Source organism: Pelecanus crispus, chromosome 5, assembly GCF_030463565.1.
Source record: "Pelecanus crispus isolate bPelCri1 chromosome 5, bPelCri1.pri, whole genome shotgun sequence".
NCBI classification, from domain to species: domain Eukaryota; kingdom Metazoa; phylum Chordata; class Aves; order Pelecaniformes; family Pelecanidae; genus Pelecanus; species Pelecanus crispus.
The window spans coordinates 21,387,039-21,404,901 of record NC_134647.1 but is presented as its reverse complement, the minus strand read 5'-3'; the positions used below and the strand labels follow the sequence as shown (position 1 = coordinate 21,404,901).

Here is a 17,863-nt window from a genome sequence, read left to right as displayed (position 1 = left end):
TACCCTTTTGGAATGAAGGCCTTCATGTTAATCAGTTTCAGCTCCTTTAAAACAAACTCTGATCTGAATTATTTGAGGTCATCATTAAAAAGGGGAGGAATGAAGGCCTTCATGTTAATCAGTTTCAGCTCCTTTAAAACAAACTCTGATCTGAATTATTTGAGGTCATCATTAAAAAGGGGAGGGCTTTTCGTTACAAATTTTAGTATTGATCCCAGTGCTATTAACTGTAATTTTTCCATTGTCTTGTGTTTACTTTACTTTGAGGAAGTACCTGAAACTTGTATGAGAAAGTTTATAACTGTAGTATAATGTTTGCTTTGGGGTTTTTTTTTTGTTGTTGTTGTTGTTTTGGTTTTTTTGTGTGGTTTTTTTTCCCTTTCTAAATTTATCATCGGATAAGCACAGGAACTCAAAAGACTAAGACAACACCACACCACCAGACACACAGTTCTGAAGAATGGAGCAAGTGAGTGCTGGATGAAGCAAACACAAGATGTCTTTGCTTCACAAACTGTTCAGCAATGAAACATTGCAATTATTTTTAACTCTTTGTTTTGGGAGGAGAAGAGTGACTGAACTTGACCAGAGGTACAGGTTTTAAAAACAGCATTATACTATGTGTAAACATTCAGAATGAGAAATTTGTTCAACTTCTTGTTAAAGCTACATCCAAATTCCTTAGAGCAACAGTGCCATAAAAAGATCCGTCGAAGTACACACTATTCTGTCAATGAATGGATATGATTATGAAAACTTGTATGTGAAGCTGGTTCTGAAAGTTTCTGAATTAAAGCATGGGATTTTCCAGAAGAAAATCACTGTGGGAGCTTTATTTTGCCTGTCATGTTTTGATTAACTCTCTAGGCCTATGAGAGTGATTTAAGGAAGCACAGTAACTCTGTTTGGAGCTGTAATTCTCAGATCTCCAAAAACACTGCAGGTTTTTTTCAGTTGTTTGTTTTTGGGTACACTTGGATTGTTGAATCCCGTAGTGATATTTAGCGTTCCAGAAAGTCTTTGTTGTGTGTGGCTCCCACTTCCGCTGGTTAAGGAAGATAATACTGTTTCAGTTCTCCTTAATGTTGTCTAAATAAATTGTGAAGAAATGGGAGGGCTCCAGAATCTTACAGAACAGTCATAATAATAATGTGTTTGTTAAATAATACAGTGTTTGTTAGAAAATCCGAATTCTCTTCCCCTGTGGTTCTTTGTTGTGAGGGAGTTTGGGGTCTTTAAAAGATATTTTTAGCATTACAACTTCTAAATAGTTGGATACTGTCTCTTTTTAACTATGTAACTTCAGTCACAAGTCAAATTTTCCACATTATGTTCCTTTGAAGATGGCTTGGCAGTAGCTATCCTCTTTTGAACCTCTAGCACTTCAAAAAGCGGTACGGTGTTTCCATTGGTCTTTGCCTGGTAACTCACTACGTTACTGCTTGTAGAAGTGTGCTGTATTTTCTCCATAGAGATTTTTGGTGATGGCAATTAAAAAAAGAGAAAACCCAATAACAACATTCAATAATATTTTGGGACCTGGTTCTGTCATGCTACCAGTTTTCTTGTGCCACAGCACCAGTGCAGGTATTGGTTATCTGGGGATATGCCTGTACCACCCAGTGAAGGCATGACTGGAGTGTGGGTATGGCTATTCACTGCAGCTTTGATCTTGTAGCGTAAGTAACGCAGTAATGAAGGTGCACTATCATCGGTTAGTAACTAATGTGTGGATTACTCAATCCCAGAGGGCTTTTAGCTGTGAATACCACATCCTTCACTACTATTTTAATCATATTGTTTAACATAACAGCTAACATTATGCCTCTTTGTGTTACATCAGCAGCTTCATTTGTGGAAATAACCCAAGTACAAGACTTGTGGTGATCCCCCCACCCGCCCTTCTAGATCCGAGATTTAGAGATATCTTGGTGTGCTGCTAAGTGTATGTCCTATTTCAAGCTTTTGTGGAGGATTATAAACTGGGATTTAAAAATTAATCAATGATCTTACGGTAACATTGTAGCAATAGACCAAGAGTTGTTGATCCTAGCTTTTCTGTAGAGTGTTTGGTGTAATGTGTATTTGAAGAATTCTGTAAGTGTAAGTTGGTATCTCTAAAATAAAAACAAGCTGAAACTTCCCAGAGGCAGCTGAATGAGGCCTGTTCATGGCTTTCCTGCCTACACACTCTGCTAAATAAAATAATACAGTTGTTTCACAAACAGAGGGAGGGTTATAAAGGTAGCTTTACTGTGGCATTAAATCTGTCTTGAGAGCTTTCCCAGAAACACAAATATAGTAATTATATGATTAAACAATAAGGAAACTTTTTTGGGTTGTGCACTTCCTCAGGCTATTAACCTAACCACTACTTAACCAACAGGAAATTCCAGACCTGAAAGTTTCATTATTGCTATACTAAACTGTGAAAATGTAAGTGTGTTAATGAGGATTTCATTATAGCCATCTGTAGCTTGTTTTTAAATTGTGTCAGAGCAGGAAAAACATAATATACCATCTGTTACCTAGCCATAGCAAGTTGACGCAAAAAATATTAGAAAAAATATTTCCCCCAATTTACAACTCCAGTTGTCTCATTTCTTTTATTTATGGCAACCGCTAGTGCTAAGGCAGTACCACCATGGTAGTAATGTATCATTTACCCCTTAAATGATGTATTTTGTTTAGTTTAAAATTTCTATATTGTAACTTCAGTATTCAGGGAGGAAAAGGTGCTGACTTTCCGAAATGGTAATTTCTGGGTAATTAATGACCCCTCAATTTCAGTGTCATGTTCTCTCAAACATGTCTCAATCACCAAAACTCAGAAGCTGAGGATTGTCTTGCAATTTACAGTTCTTTTGGGTTTTAAGTAAATAAGAACTTCTGGATAACATCTATTAGTATTCTCTCTTTCTCTGAATAGTGAGCATGAATTGAAGCATTTTGCTCTCATCAGATGCTGGGGTTTTTGCTGCTCCTTTTACCTCAACCCTTGTGTTCCTCTGTGGAGCTTAATCCATACAAACTTTCCCAAGTCCCTTGATTGTGATTCTCTTTGACCTTAAAAAGGAGGGAAGTTGTAATGTATTACCATGCACTTACCAAGAAATATTATGGATTCTTAATTGTCAGATGTTTGTAGGTATAATGCAGGTAGAGCCTTAGGTGAGAAGACAGTGGTCCCATGGAAGAAGTTACAAAAATTGCTCTCGGGAAGATAGTTGGCACAGAAGAAGATACTAAAACAACTGTGGGATAGTGAGGCAGATCCTTAGCAGCTGAGATAAAATATGACTCAGTAAGGTCACAAAATGTGCTAATGTTTACATATTCCCTTTTGTGCTGAGTAGGGAGTGGAGTGATCTATGATGTGAAAATTAGGATAAAAGGTTGTAATTGAGATAGAGGTGGGAGCGTCATGCAGCAGTTTAAGAGAAGTCATGCTGTGGCTAGGCAGCCCAAAATATGGGCTTATTCTTTTGTCCCCAAAAGTTTTCTGAGTAGGCAGTCTTGTTTTCCTCCTAAATTTGCACAGCAACTAGCACAGCTTTGGTGAGGGCTCTTAAGTACTACCTTAGTATTCAAGACAAAATTGGTGGCTGAACTTAGAAACAAAATGTGTTTCTCTGCAGGCTGTGATGCAACAACCACAGAATAAAATAAGGAACTCTTCAATATAGCAGTATAACTACAATGTAAATTTCTTAATGCTGTAAAAATATAAAAAGAATCTAAGTGCTGTGCTGACCAAACGGGAGAGGAAAAGCCAGCTCATGCAGTCTTACTGGTATTTCAAAAGGCTTCTGCTAGTCTCTAACTTGCCTTTTAGGAAAACTAAATAAACATGGCATAAGACAGTAGACCTTGCATGACTAAGTAATTGGCCCAAAAATAAGAACAGAGGTATGGGAAATGGTCTACTATGAAGGTGAAGGGAGGCCACCTTGGAGTTCCACAGAGATCTGTGCTGGAACTCTCAGTTCAACATTATTAATAATCTAGAAAAGTGGCTGAATAGTGAGGTGGCAGTTTGGTGACTGTAAAAAGTTATTATTTATAGTAATTAGAGGAGACATGACTCTGAAGACTTGCAGAAGGATTTTACAAAAATAAATGGATAATCAAATGAGATTAAATTCACTTTAGATAAATTTAATACAAATCCATTTGCCATGTGTATTAGTAAAGGAGTAGAGAAGAAAAGATAAAACATGATTATGCCACTGTATAAATCTATAATGACAATACAGTGCACAGTTCTGGTCTCTGTCATCTCCAAAATGATATAGTAGAACTGGAGAAGGTTCAGAGAGGATTGACAGGGATGGTCAAAGCTGTGATATGGCTTTCATATAAGGACATAATGACGTGGTCTCTTGGCTCTCATGTTCTTACGTTTACAATTTGTACATGTACCAATTTGTTGTGTTCTAACTGTTCCAAGTAAGTGAAAAGAGAACATGCAACAGAATTGTCTAATGATGCTGCGTAAAATCTTTAAACCAAATGTTAAATAATGGAAAAATAGTTAAGTCCCCCTTAATGTTGGGTGATTATACCATCTATAATCAACTTTCCTTGTTGATGTGTGACTTGCATAAGAAAAACAAGTTCTTGGTCATCTTCCAAGCCATTTGGAAGCCTCTTGTCTATGCTCTCTTCTCCAATTCTTTTTGATAGAAAAAAACTATTTGCCTTTCCCTGGAGACCCGATTGTGTTGATCCATCACAGATGAGATGTCATCTCAGTAGGTACAAAGCAACTGAAGAAATAGAGTATTTAATAAAGCAGGAATTTAATCTGGAAGAATGCCTATTCTTAGCCTCATAATCCAGGTTTCCTGCTATTCTTGCTGCTTTCAGACTTTAGTTTCTCATGGATATTATTTTAAAAAAATAATCATTACTGTTTCAGGGTTAGATGAAATACCAGATAGTTTTAAAAAACAGTCTTTTGTTTGTAACAATAGAGACAATAGGTTCAAAGAGCTCCCAACTTCACAGATATGTCCCTATTGGGGATTTTTAAAAAACAGATAATAATTCTGACCAGCTTTTCCATATGCAGATAATTGATGCACATCCGTTGAGTTCTAACAGCCTATTGGGCTTTTGGAGTTCTTTGTTTAGTGGTTTGGTTTTTTTTTTTTTCCCCTCAATGCAGAAATGCTCAGTGCTCTGCGTAATCACAGACAAGTGGATCTGAAGGTATTAAAGATCTCAAAATGAATATTGGGAAGCTTTTGTTTTACTGCCCTCACTAGTATATGCAAGTCTTCATATCCTTTTGGTCTTGGAAACAATTCTGTAGATTAAAGTGCGTGAAACATCTGTACTAAAAATGTGACCTATACAGGGACCTCTTTAGAAAGTGTTTTGTCTTCAGCACTATAGTGTCACTGTATTTAGCAAAATTAGATTGTTTACTTCTTTTAAAGCATACACACAAGAAATAAAATGAATTCCATGTTTATGATCCATTCACATGCATTCCCTTTTGCTACTGATACTAGTCAGTTTGTTTCCTTTTTAGGGAATGTTTGCTAATACAGCAATGCCAAGATGAGTAGTTGAAGTAGATGCTTTGTGGAAAAATGAGAAGCATTTTAAAATTCTAATCCTAAAGAAATTCCAACAAAACACTTAGATAGTGGGGTTTTTCTCCTAATACTCTAAGTTCTCCTCCCACCTTTTTTTTTTTTTTTTTAATTCTCAATATTTTACCTTCCACAAGTGGTCTAGGAACTTACAAAAAAAAAAAAAAAAAGGGAAAATACTAGTGGCCTGTGCTGAGTGATACTGGTGGAGAAAAAGTAAGAGTAACCTCTGTGAGATGCAGGGGAAATAGCTAGGTACATACTTGTAGAAGTGGAAAACTTTTCCTTTCTTCCCTTTCAGGTTATCTGAAATGTTGGACACTTGCTTATCATGATTGATAGTATTAAATTCCATTGGTGACTCCCTCAGTGAAAACCACGTAATTTTTTAACAGTTATAGGTTTAGAATTACAGAATCATAGAATGCTTTGGGTTGGAAGGGACCTTTAGAGGCCATCTAGCCCAACCCCCCCTGCAGTGAGCAGGGACAGCTTTAACCAGATCAGGTTGTTCAGAGCCCCATCCAACCTGACCTTGAATGTTGCCAGGGATGGGGCCTCCACTACCTCTCTGGGCAACTCGTTCCAGTGCTTCACCACCCTCACTGTAAAAAATTTCTTTCTTATGTCTAGTCTAAATCTATTCTTTAGTTTAAATCCATTATTCCTTGTTCTGTCACAACAGGCCTTGCTAAAAAGATTACCCCTATCCTTCCTGTAGACCCCCTTTAAGTACTGAAAGGCTGCAAGAAGGTCTCCTTGCAGCCTTCTCTTCTCCAGGCTGAACAACCCCAACTCTCTCAGCCTGGCCTCATAGGAGAGGTGCTCCAGCCCTCCGATCATTTTTGTGGCCCTCCTCTGGACCCGCTCCAACAGGTTCATGTCCTTCTTGTGCTGAGGGCCCCAGAGCTGGACGCAGTGCTCCAGATGAGGTCTCACCAGAGCAGAGCAGAGAGGCAGAATCACCTCCCTTGACCTGCTGGCCACGCTTCTTTTGATGCAGCCCAGGATACGGTTGGCTTTCTGGGCTGCAAGCGCACTTTGTTGGCTCATGTCCAGCTTTTCATCCACCAGTACCCCCAAGTCCTTCTCTGCAGGGCTGCTCTCAATCTCTTCATCCCCCAGCCTGTATTGATATCTGGGGTTGCCCCATCCCAGGTGCAGGACCTTGCGCTTGGCCTTGTTCAACCTCATGAGGTTCACAGAGGCCCACCTCTCCAGCTTGTCCAGGTCCCTTTGGATGACATGTCGTCCTTCTGGCGTGTCAACCGCACCACTCAGCTTGGTGGTGTCTGCAAACTTGCTGAGCGTGCACTCGATCCCACTGTCTGTGTCATTGATGAAGATGTTAAACAGCACCGGCCCCAGTACGGACCCCTGAGGGACCCCACTTGTCACCGGTCTCCATGTGGACATCAAGCCATTTCCTTATTCACTGAACAGTCCACCCATCAAACCCATATCTCTCCAATTAGAGAGAAGGATGTTGTGAGGGACTGTGTCAAACACTTTACAGAAATCCAAGTAGATGACATCCATTGCTTTTCCCTTGTCCACTGATGCAGTCACTCTTTCATAGAAAGCCACACAAAGTCAGGCAGGACTTGACCTTGGTGAAGCTGTGCTGGCTGTCTCGAATCGCCTCCACGTGTTCCATGTGCTTGAGCATAGCTTCTAGGAGGATCTGTTCCATGATCTTCCCAGTCACAGAGGTGAGGCTGACAGGTCGGTAGTTCCCAGGGTCCTCCCTTCTTCCCTTTTTAAAATGGGCACAACATTCCTCTTCTTCCAGTCACCAAGGACTTCACCTCACTGCCATGACTTTTCAAATGTCATGGAGAGTGGCTTGGCACCTCCATCAGCCAATTCCCTCAGGACTCTGGGATACATCTCATCAGGTCCCGTAGACTTGTGTACATTGAGGTTCCTCAGGTGGTCTCGAACCCAATCTTCCCTTACAGTGGGAGGGGCTTTACCCCCCTGCTCCCCATCTTTTGGTCTATCGATTTGGGAGGGGTGAGGAGAGAGGTGGTTGGTGAAGACTGAGGCAAAGAAGTTGTTGAGTACCTCAGCCTTCTCCTTGTCCGTTGATACAAGTTCGCCATTCTTGTTCATCGTGGGGGTATGCTTTCTTTAACCTTCCTTTTCTGGTTGACATACCTGTAGAAGCCCTTCTTGTTATTCTTTATATCCCTTGCCAAATTCAGCTCCATCCTCACCTTGGCCTTCCTGACCCCCTACCTACACAACCGGGCTGTTTCCCTGTATTCCTCCCAGGACACCTGTCCCTGCTTCCACTGCCTGTGCAGTTCCCTCTTACTCTTTAGTTTGACCAGCATGTCTTGACTCAGCCATGCTGGTCTCTTCCCTTCCTTGCCTGATTTCTTACACCTGCGGACTGAGAGCTCTTGCACTCTGTGGAAGGTGTCCTTAAAGATCTGCCAACTCTGTTCCGTTCCCCTGTCCCTGAGGACCGTCTCCCACGGGGTCCTTCTGACTATCTCCTTGAAGAGCTGGAATTTTGCTTTTCTAAAATTTAGGGTCCTGACTGTACTCCTCGCTTTTCCCATGTCCCTTAGGAGTGTGAACTCCACCAACGCATGATCACTGCAGCCCAGGCTGCCTCCAGTCTTGACATCACCGATGAGCTCACTTGCATTGACCATCAGGTCCAGTATCATGTCCCCTTGGGTAGGGGTGTCTACTACCTGGCTTAGGAAGTTGTCGTCTGTGCATTCTAGGAACCTCCTGGATTGCCTACAGCTCATTGTGTTGCTTCTCCAGCAAATGTCGGGGTGGTTGAAGTCCCCCAGCAGGACAAGAGTCCTCAAGCGCAAAGCCTCCCGGAGCTGGAGGAAGAAGGCTTCGTCAGCAGGCTCCCCTTGATCAGGCGGCCTGTAGTAGACACCAACCACAAGGTTCCCTTTGTTGCCTATGTCTCTGATTCTTACCCATAAGCTTTCGACCTGCTCATGGCTATTCTTCAGGGACAGCTCTTCACACTGTATTGATTTCTTTACATAGAGGGCAACGCCTCCGCCCCTCCTTCCTCGCCTGTCCCTTCTGAACAGCCTGTAGCTATCAATAGCCACATTCCAGTTGTGGGATTCATCCCACCAAGTTTCGGTTATGGCAATCAGGTTGTAGCTTTCTAGTAGCACAGCAGCTTCCAACTCCTCCTGTTTGTTCCCCATGCTGTGTGCGTTCGTGTAGAGGCATTTCATCTGGGCTGTTGGCTGTGTCACCTTCTTAGTGGAACATCCCTTGTTTCCTTTGGGGTGTTTCATGAAGGTTTCCTTGTGAGCTCTAACTATCTCAGGAGCCCCCGGCTCATCTCTGCAAGACTTCAGCTGTGCTGCAGTGTCCCCATCATGCCTCTGCACAACAGGTTGAGGGTTCACAGTAGCACCCCGTCCCTCTAACCATTGCGTACCATCCCACAGCTTGTCACAGGCAAGCCTGATATGTTCTCCCTCCCCCTTCACATCTAGTTTAAAGCCCTGTCAATGAGCCCCGCAAGCTCCTGTGCAAAGACCCTCTTTCCCCTTTGAGAAAGGTGGCTCCCATTTGTCGCCAGCAAGCCTGGTGCCATGTAGGCTGTCCCATTGTCAAAAAACCCAAAGTTGTGATGGTGGCACCAGCCACGGAGCCATGTGTTAAGAGATTGGATCTGCCTGTTCCTACCAATGTCACCTCCCACAACTGGAAGGAGGGAGGAAAAGATAACCTGCGCCCCTGATTCCCTCACTAACCGTCCCAAGGCCCTGAAGTCTCTTTTAATCACCCTTGGGCTGTGCACTGCAACTTCATCACCACCCACGTGGAAGAGCAGTAAGGGGTGGTAGTCTGAGGGCTGTACCAGGCTGGGAAGTCTCCTGGTGATGTCTCTGACCTGGGCTCCTGGCAGGCAGCAGACTTCCCAATGAGGAGGGTCCACCCGGCATATTGGACCCTCCGTTCCCCTCAGGAGGGAGTCTCCTACAACTATGACCCATCTTTTCTTCCTTGTGGAGGTGGTAGTAATATGGGGGGTAGGTCTTTGTAGTCTTGGCGACTCTTCTGGTGTAGACAGATCAATGCCCACATCGTCCACTGACTGGTCCTCCACATCTAGAGCCTCATACCTATTGTGCAGAGGCACCTGGGGGGTCATGGTGGGCAAGGTAAGGGTTCGCTTGCTGCCCTGATTGTGGACTTGTTTTTCCACTTGCTGCTTCCCTCTAAGACCCTGCCTACATCCTGGTGGGGGGAGGATACTGGCTCCCTTTGGTGACAGGCTTTTTCTGGAGGCTGTCCCTGGTCAGGTTTCTGGGAGCTCAGAGTGTGATTCCACCTGTCTATCTCTTGCTCAGACTCCCTGATGCTCCGTAGCCTGTCTACTTCCTCCCTTAGCTCTGCCACCAGGCCGAGTAGATAGTCCACTTGGTCAAAGCGCACACAGCTGTTCGCTCTGCTGCCATCTGTTTCCAGTGCAAGCTGGTGGCACTCCCTGCAGCCGGAGACCTGGATGGCTGTGTGTTTCCCTGGGAGTTCAGTCTGGGTAGATACAGCCTTTCTGGGTAGTGTAGAGGATACAGCTGGGTGGATGCCATGGCCATGCCTAGGCTCCCTCTCACCAGCTGAACTTACCGAACCTACCTCTTGAGCTAGGAGGGGCACTTGGCCTTCCCCGCATGCCCTGCCCTCGCAAACTGATGTGCCACTCCCTGTTTGCCAGTCCTGTTCGTCGTGCGTCTGGTCGCTCGCGCTCCTTGGGGGCTGCTTTTATAGGTGGGGGGGTTTGGCTGCCGTCACTCCTGTCCCCACCCACGCTGCGTCAGAGCTGCCGCATGTCAGCAGCTCGCCCTTTCCCGCTCTTTCCCGCTCTAGGTGGGGGGCTGAGCTGCCCGCTCTCTCCCCGCGCTTTTTGCCGCCTTAGCAAGGGTGCCCCGGCGCGGGCGTCTGCTCCGGAGCCCTTTGCCTTGGTGACTGCACGGCTTAATATGTGAAAGCCATAAGAAGGGAATTGCTAAGTAGATAAACTATGTAAAATTTAGTACTGCAAGATACCAGTAGGACTAAAAAAAACCCAGATATTGTATTACTGTGAACATTAATCAAATATTTCTAGCTACAGCCCTTAGACCTGGATAGTAATTAATGCCTCCAAGTGGAAATTCCCAAGTGTTTTGTCCTGTGTAGGACATACTAGCCATAGGGAATGTGTTGGTATTTTAGACAACGTTGATACCCTCTCTGCGCTGAAACTTTTACTGCTGGCGGTCTAGTTCTGCAAGTCTGGCTGTGTGTGCATTATTGCTGTCCCCAGCTTTTTAAGCCATTAAAATAGCTTCAGGGATTTCTGTTCTTCTTATTGTTAACTCTTGAAGTTTGGCTGCAGAGTGCAGTTGACTTGGAACACAACCAACGATTGATCTGTTTGTTTCATTCAACCTTACACAAGTTAGGTAAAACTGACTTAGATTTCTGTTTTGTTTGACACAGTTGGGGATGGATGCTGGTGATAGGACTTCTCAGGTAACAGAGGCTAGGTAAGGAGTTGCCAGTAATGTTATTCACTCAGCACACATGCACTCACGCAGATGTTACCCTCTCACTGAAGTGGTATACAAGCCACTTCAAAACACTATGTGCCCTGAGACAGATCTAGAAGCAACATTTACCAATGACAGGAACCTGCAGGATGTTGCTGTTGGTGATAGCACTTGCCCAAAAGAGTGTGTTGACTGTATTCCTTCCCATTCCCTGGGCAGACTTAATTGTAAGCAGTCCTCAGATGTCTGTATGTGTTAGGTTTAACTTTGGGAAGAGGTAACCAAATTGAGAATTGCTTTTAAGCAGATTCTGTTTTTAACTGACAATGAGGTCAAGCTTCTGCAAATTATCCTACTTCAAACACTGCAAAGTTGTTTTTTGTTTTCCTGATAGCATAAATATTGTACTTTTGTCTGCAAAATTGATTTGTTAAGATCTTAAGCTTCAATAATTTTGTAGGTAGTACTGATGATCAAATTAACTGGATGTAAATCGGTATTTGCCTCTGCTGCCTAAGGATTCCACTGATCTCTAAAACTTGCTTCTCTGAACTGTTTAGTCGGGTATTTTACAGACAGAGAGAGAAGGCTAAAAAGCATGGAGGGGAGGAAGAGTCCTATTTCTAAAACTTCCCATTAACTTGTCTCACAGAAATTAAAGGGGCGCGGAAAACAGGATTGGATTCTTTTTATGGTATAAAGCCACAGAAGACATAACAAAGCTACTTAATACCCTCTTTTGAATTGGCTGAAGTAGATATGTAAGGATTAATGGCTCTACAAATCTCTAGATGTACTCTGTAGGCTGTTTGGTCAGGTGGTGGGATTATAAATAGGTAGGCTTACTGATGTCACCAGTAGCAGAAGGGAACAACAGCGAGCTTGCCATGCACACACATACTCCGTCCCTTCTACCTACATATGCTATTGAAAGAAATTCACTTGATTTTAATGGAGAAGAAAAACCTGTGTTATCTTGGAGGTAAGCAGAATAGTAGTTTAATTAGTTTTAGTTTTTCTTCCCTCTCCTTGTTTAGATGATCAGCAGAATGGCTTCAAAGTAGTATTTGTGTTATCTTACTGAGGAGTGTCATACTAGCACTAATTTTGGTTGCTATATGTGGATAAAACTTTGACCCACAGAACTGTTCTGGTTGGTGTAAATGGGAATTCTGGAAGTGTTTGTTAATGTCAAGTGACACATATTTTGCGAGACTAAGGATGCAGATGTTGGTATTTACACAGTATTTCCTTGCTTGTTTGGTTGAACTTGTCCTAACAGCTGCTGTGAGGAAAAATACCGATAACTGTGTATCCAGCAGCATTTAAGTCATTGTTCTTTGAGGGAAGGCAGAATTTGAGTGTAGGGCAGTACATAAATTGCCAGAACTCAAACATAGGCCTGTGAAAAGAAAGAAGAATTAAATGTCTGCTGTCCTGTTTTCAGAAAAAGCATGCAATTCTTCCAGTCCAAGGTACCAAAGCTTTTTTTCATCCCGTTTCTGGCTCAAAGATGAGGGTGTATAGAGACCTGTAAATTTATCCACATGCTGCTGAAATTTCAGTGGTGCATTTCTGAGTACAGAAGCTGTTCAATATTTTATTTTAAGTTGATGACTTGGGTCTAGAAGTTCAAATGAGGGTATGGAGGGTGTTTTAAATGAGGACTGTTGTTATTTCATGCAGATGGTAAGACTTTTCTGACTTTGATTGTCTTTCATCTGATTGTGATCTAAAATTTTGTTTGGAAGAAAACCATTTGTTTGTAATAACTTGCAAAAGTCAGTGTCTTTAGCATTTAATATAGTAGAGTCCTTGCTGTGTATTCCTTGAATATTATGTATCACTTTCATTTAGTATGGAAAGCATTAAAACAGTTTTGTAACGCCTAAATAGACTAAATACCTAAATAAATGCACAATGCCAAGATGCACTCTGCCCACAGCAACAAAGAAGGAATTTAAGAAGTCTTGTTCAGTTGAACTTCTTGTAAAGTCAGTATGCTTCTGGCGCTGAATCATATGTCAATATGTTAAAAACTCAGCAGTGAAAAATACTGGGTGTAAACTTGCAGTAGTGAAAGTTGAAAAGGATGAGGGGTTAAATACATGAGTGAAACATAGTTACAGCAAATTATTCATCAGCATAGTTGTATAGGAAAGTTTCTTTACATTCCCCAGAGCAGACTACTGCTGCTGATTATAATTGTTATAAAGGTTAGTAGGAAGTATGTTTCTCCCTTTCCTAAAGAATTTTTTCCTACTTTGCAGTTAATGCTGAAATCCTGTACCCTTTTTCAGAAAGAACAGAGGCTTTCTGATGGAAGTAATGGGTCATCCAAAATAGCTTTGGTGTCTCCAACATCATGCAGGGAGCCAGCTTTCTTTAAAGAAATATATTCTTCCTTCCTTGCCTGTTGCAAGAATCCAGTGAGAAATGGATCTAGGGGATTTTGAGTGTGCAGAAGAAAGTGGAGAAAGGGGCTAATGACAACTCTTGTATGTAGATGGGGACGAGTTTGGGGAGGAAATAGTGGCATTCATTTGGGGCCCTGAATTGCCAACCAATGAGGGAGTTTAAGTTAAAGTAGGACAAAGGGGAGGGAGCTTCTGCTGTCAGCGGCAGCAAAGGTGGCTATGAAAACTGCTGGTTGGGCTTATGCTATGAAGAGAGCTGGGATAGGACTTCTGGCTGTGCTTCGTACCACCCATCTCCCCTCACACAGTGCGTAAGAGATTAGGCTTGGGCTCCAGCAGCAGCACTGACATTTGAGGAGGCAGCAAATGCAACCCTGTTCCTGAAGGTAAGAGGGTTTCCCACTTTGCTTTCTGAGGAGAATGCAGGGAGTGGAGTGAGTGTTGAGGAAGAAGCTGTGAAAGACAAGCAGAAGAATCTGGTGGCAGGTAGGTACTCAAAGCATTTTTTTTTTCAGTTTTGCAAGCAGTGTTAGCCCAAGATGCTCGGTGCTTCTGTTTGGGGAACTAAAGCTACATTGTTCATACTTCGGGAGAAGCCTCTTTGTTACATCCTAGCTTTCAGGATATTAACTGCCAAGAGGCTTCTCATGCAATCTAGTGAAGAAAACGCGTGTTTTAATACATTTTCTTAGCCTGAACTAAGTTTTTTTCTTTTTCATTTTCTTTCCTGTAATGAACTAGGATGCCTTGTTTGCTGTCATGGTTGTCTGTGTAGGAACTCTCTGTCCATTCTTCATGTGTCACATAGCATCTGTATATATATATATTTTTTTTAAAGCTTCTTGCTCAGGATAGGAAACTTTCCCTGCTTCCCATTCTCTTCCAATGCTTACTATCATGTCTCTTCTCCGATGTACTAAACCCTCCTATTTCTTGGTTATGCAAATGTACAAAACATTTTGAATTTTTACCAAACTTAGGTAACCAAAGGACATAACTGCTAAGAGAAGGCTCCTGGTGGCTGAAGAGCTTTTTACAAAGGAGAAAGCTTGTTCTGTTCCAAACACCTGCATAAAACCCAGAAATTAGCTGCAGTGCTTTCCAAATTGCATTGCTCTGCTTGGCTCAATTATTATTCTTGTACCTGAACCTTTAGCTGGGAAATGGGACTGTCACAGTTGAACCCAACCTTTTATAGTAGCTAAAAGGAAGAGGGAGTAAAGTTTGTCTTCCCTGTTGTTACTGCAGAGCTTCCTAGCTGCTGTCCTGCATTATTTTATCTATTGCCCACCCACACCTACACCCACATACCTATATTTGAGGCATGTGTGTATGTGAGGAAAAAGGGAAGGGTCCGTATTAGCCTCTTTCCTGGCCGCTGTGTGGCTCTGCTTTTCTTTTCCTTACCTTTCCCAACCTCTAAATCCATCCAGTGCCTGCCTCCAGTGTTACTTCTAAAACACCATTTTCAACAGGAGAGAAAAGCAGCAGTAGAAAAGCTCAGATAAATTGACAATTCTTACCGCTATTGATGTTCAGAATAGCAGCCGAAAAAAGCCGTGAGCAGAGCTAGGTTTTTGATCTGCAGGCTTTGAAAAGACAGTGGTGTTATACCTGCTTTCATGACTAGGAGATAACGGCCAGAAGGGCAGATTCAGGTTTTGCTCTATTTGAGAGCCCTTAATTGAACTTTTCTTCCTGGCCATGGGAGAAAAACATCTGTGTGAGCATCCTTTTACAGCAGTTCTTGAAAAATATTTGAGGGTTTGTTCCTAGTGGAGGTAACATACGTTTGCTTGAGTTTTAAGCATTTGTTAGATTTATTAGTGTATCAAAGGTTAAGCTCCCCCTTTCAGTTCAAGCTGCTCGTTGTTTTCTTTTCCTGTTTATTCAGCCAGTTATATATTACTCAATTACTGTTACAGATTTACTGCTTTCTCTTCCCTGCTCCTCTTCCTTTCTGTCAGGCTGTTTTCATAACTGTAAATATAATAAAGGCTAAGTGGGGCATATGAAGTTTTAATAGTTTTGAATATCATTCAAGGTTTTTGTACTTTCTTTTGGTAGTAAATCTGGGTTATTTTTTGCATTTGATATTTTGTGAAAAGGTTGCAAATAGATACAAGTATCTGCTTACACAGAGGTATGTTGCACACAGACATGCCAAGTTTGTATTTGTATTTTGTGTTAGTCCTATTTACTTCAGAAGTCTAAGTTCTTAACCTCCTTAGAAGTAATGTCGTTGGAACTAGTTTTCCACTACACCTTTTTTGTGTGGGTTTTTTTATTTACTTTTTTAGGAGAAAAAGAAATACTTCTTTTGGCACAACAGAATGTGCTGTAAAGGAACTTTTGTATCGAACACATTTCTATAATTCCTCAGTAATAATAATAAACTTTATGCTAATTTATAGCTTAAAGTATTTTTTATCCTCTGTTGCCTGCTGGAATTCTGAGCTCTTGGCTCTCTTCCTAACAGCAAGGCAATTCTTATGCCTGGAGAGGAGCTAACTGTGTTTTGTTGGATGGTGTAAAGCAACACTAAGTCAGTAGCTATCTGTGCTCAGTCTTTCATAAGTTTTAAGTGAGCTTGAAAAGGTCATTGTAATAATAGTTATGATTTGGCTTTGAACAGCAATGAATGAATCATTTTTCTAGAAAAGTTTTAAATTTGTACTTGACTTAATTACATTGTATCAGCTTATACTGGAGTTGGTGCCCCCTTAATGCTAAGAGGGGCACAACGGAAAACATGCCCGTACCATAGAGATTTGTGTTTACATTGCCTCTGAATCTCCCCTTTTTCCTTGTAATAAGATAAAACATTGCATGAATTATGGCTCGAATACAGTCTCTTCTGTTTTCAAGACTGCCACTGCCATGGGGACAGACAATCAGACAGGCAAGTGTCTGTTCCAAATGGTCTGGAGGGAACTGGAGGATTCATTTGCTGCTTTCTCGCTTTTAGTGTGAACCAGACGTCCGAAGATTCCATTAAGCTTTCACCTTACTGTCATGGTTACCGTCCCGGTCCTGTGATTTATTTCTCTCTAGGATAAGACTCTTCTTCTTTTTTTTTTTTTTTTTTAAAATTCTTTTCTTCAGCACTATGAGGCTAGTTGGGGGGGGGGATTCCACACATCCCATTGACTAGGAAAAACTTTTCTCTAGCAAGAGCTTTGAAAACATCTCTTGATTCCAGGGATACCTTGTTTTCTTGATCCAATTTATTTATGGAAAGAGAATAGAAATGCAGGTATTCTACATTTTTTGTCATCTGAATATAGGTGTAAGTGAGAGAATATCTGCAGATGATTTGTTGTTTCCTGGAACCTCACTGAGTAAACTCATAAACTGATCTCTGAAGATTATTAATAGTCTTATCACTGGTAGCATTACTACTGGCATGTCAGTTGGCATATCAGTTGCACAACACATTTTTGTGTTGGGTGAGCTATTTACCCAGTGCCTCATTTCTAGTACCATCTTATGTAGTATTTTTAAAATACCAGTGTTATTTGAAATATTGGTTTCCTTTCAGCCTTGGGAATTTGTATAGAGAAGTGCACTGTGAAATACCCCATTATCAAAAAAGATTTACAAATTGTTCATGTTTGTTCCTTTGCCTGGAAATTGAACTTAAAATGTGTTTCTGAACTTTGGGGCTTTTGGTACCTATTGAGCCACCTGCTAGACACAATATCCATACGATATAACCTCAGAATCTTTCCCCAAATAATTGAGCGGATGAGTTTAGAACCTGAAAGCTCATATTTCTCTATGGAGCAGATACAACAAATATTTTTCCTTTATTTTGTCCTACATGTATCGTAAGCCTGGCTTGAATGGATAACCTAAGAATGGACAGTGCTTGACTCTCATTGATCCGTACCTTGATCTTAACATCCAGCTGGTGCTTTTATCCTAGAAATACAGAGACAGACTGTGTATCAAACAGTGATACTGATCTAGAGATGAAAGCCTAGTATCAAGGTTGATAGGCACATTATATAGATGCCATGAGGCTGGTACAGCAAATACTTGGGCAGCTTAATGCTAAGGGTGAATATTAGAATACTACAGTATGTTAAAACTAACTTTAAAGTTACCTTTTTTTGCAGCATTTCTGGCAACCCAGATTTTGTGTAGAAACCTGTGTGCCTGGTAATAACTTAGTCAAGATGAATAGAATGTGACATTTTAACTAGCCAGACTCCAGTTAAAGATTTTTATTTTAAGTTTCACCAAAAAGAGAGGCGCTTTTAATGAGCAACAGCAAACTGTTCTTTGAGCATGATTTAAGTAGAAG

At 41.7% G+C, this 17,863-nt stretch overlaps 1 protein-coding gene across 1 annotated transcript in view; it reads left to right on the top strand.

The window, feature by feature from the left end:
• The first annotated feature begins 11,985 nt into the window (after nt 1-11,985).
• COBLL1 (cordon-bleu WH2 repeat protein like 1) overlaps nt 11,986-17,863 on the top strand; it is a 50,862-nt gene continuing 44,984 nt past the window's right edge. Inside the window, exon 1 of the mRNA XM_075711081.1 lies at nt 11,986-12,119. Coding sequence (XP_075567196.1) covers nt 11,986-12,119 — 134 coding nt within the window. The remainder of the gene's footprint in view (nt 12,120-17,863) is intronic.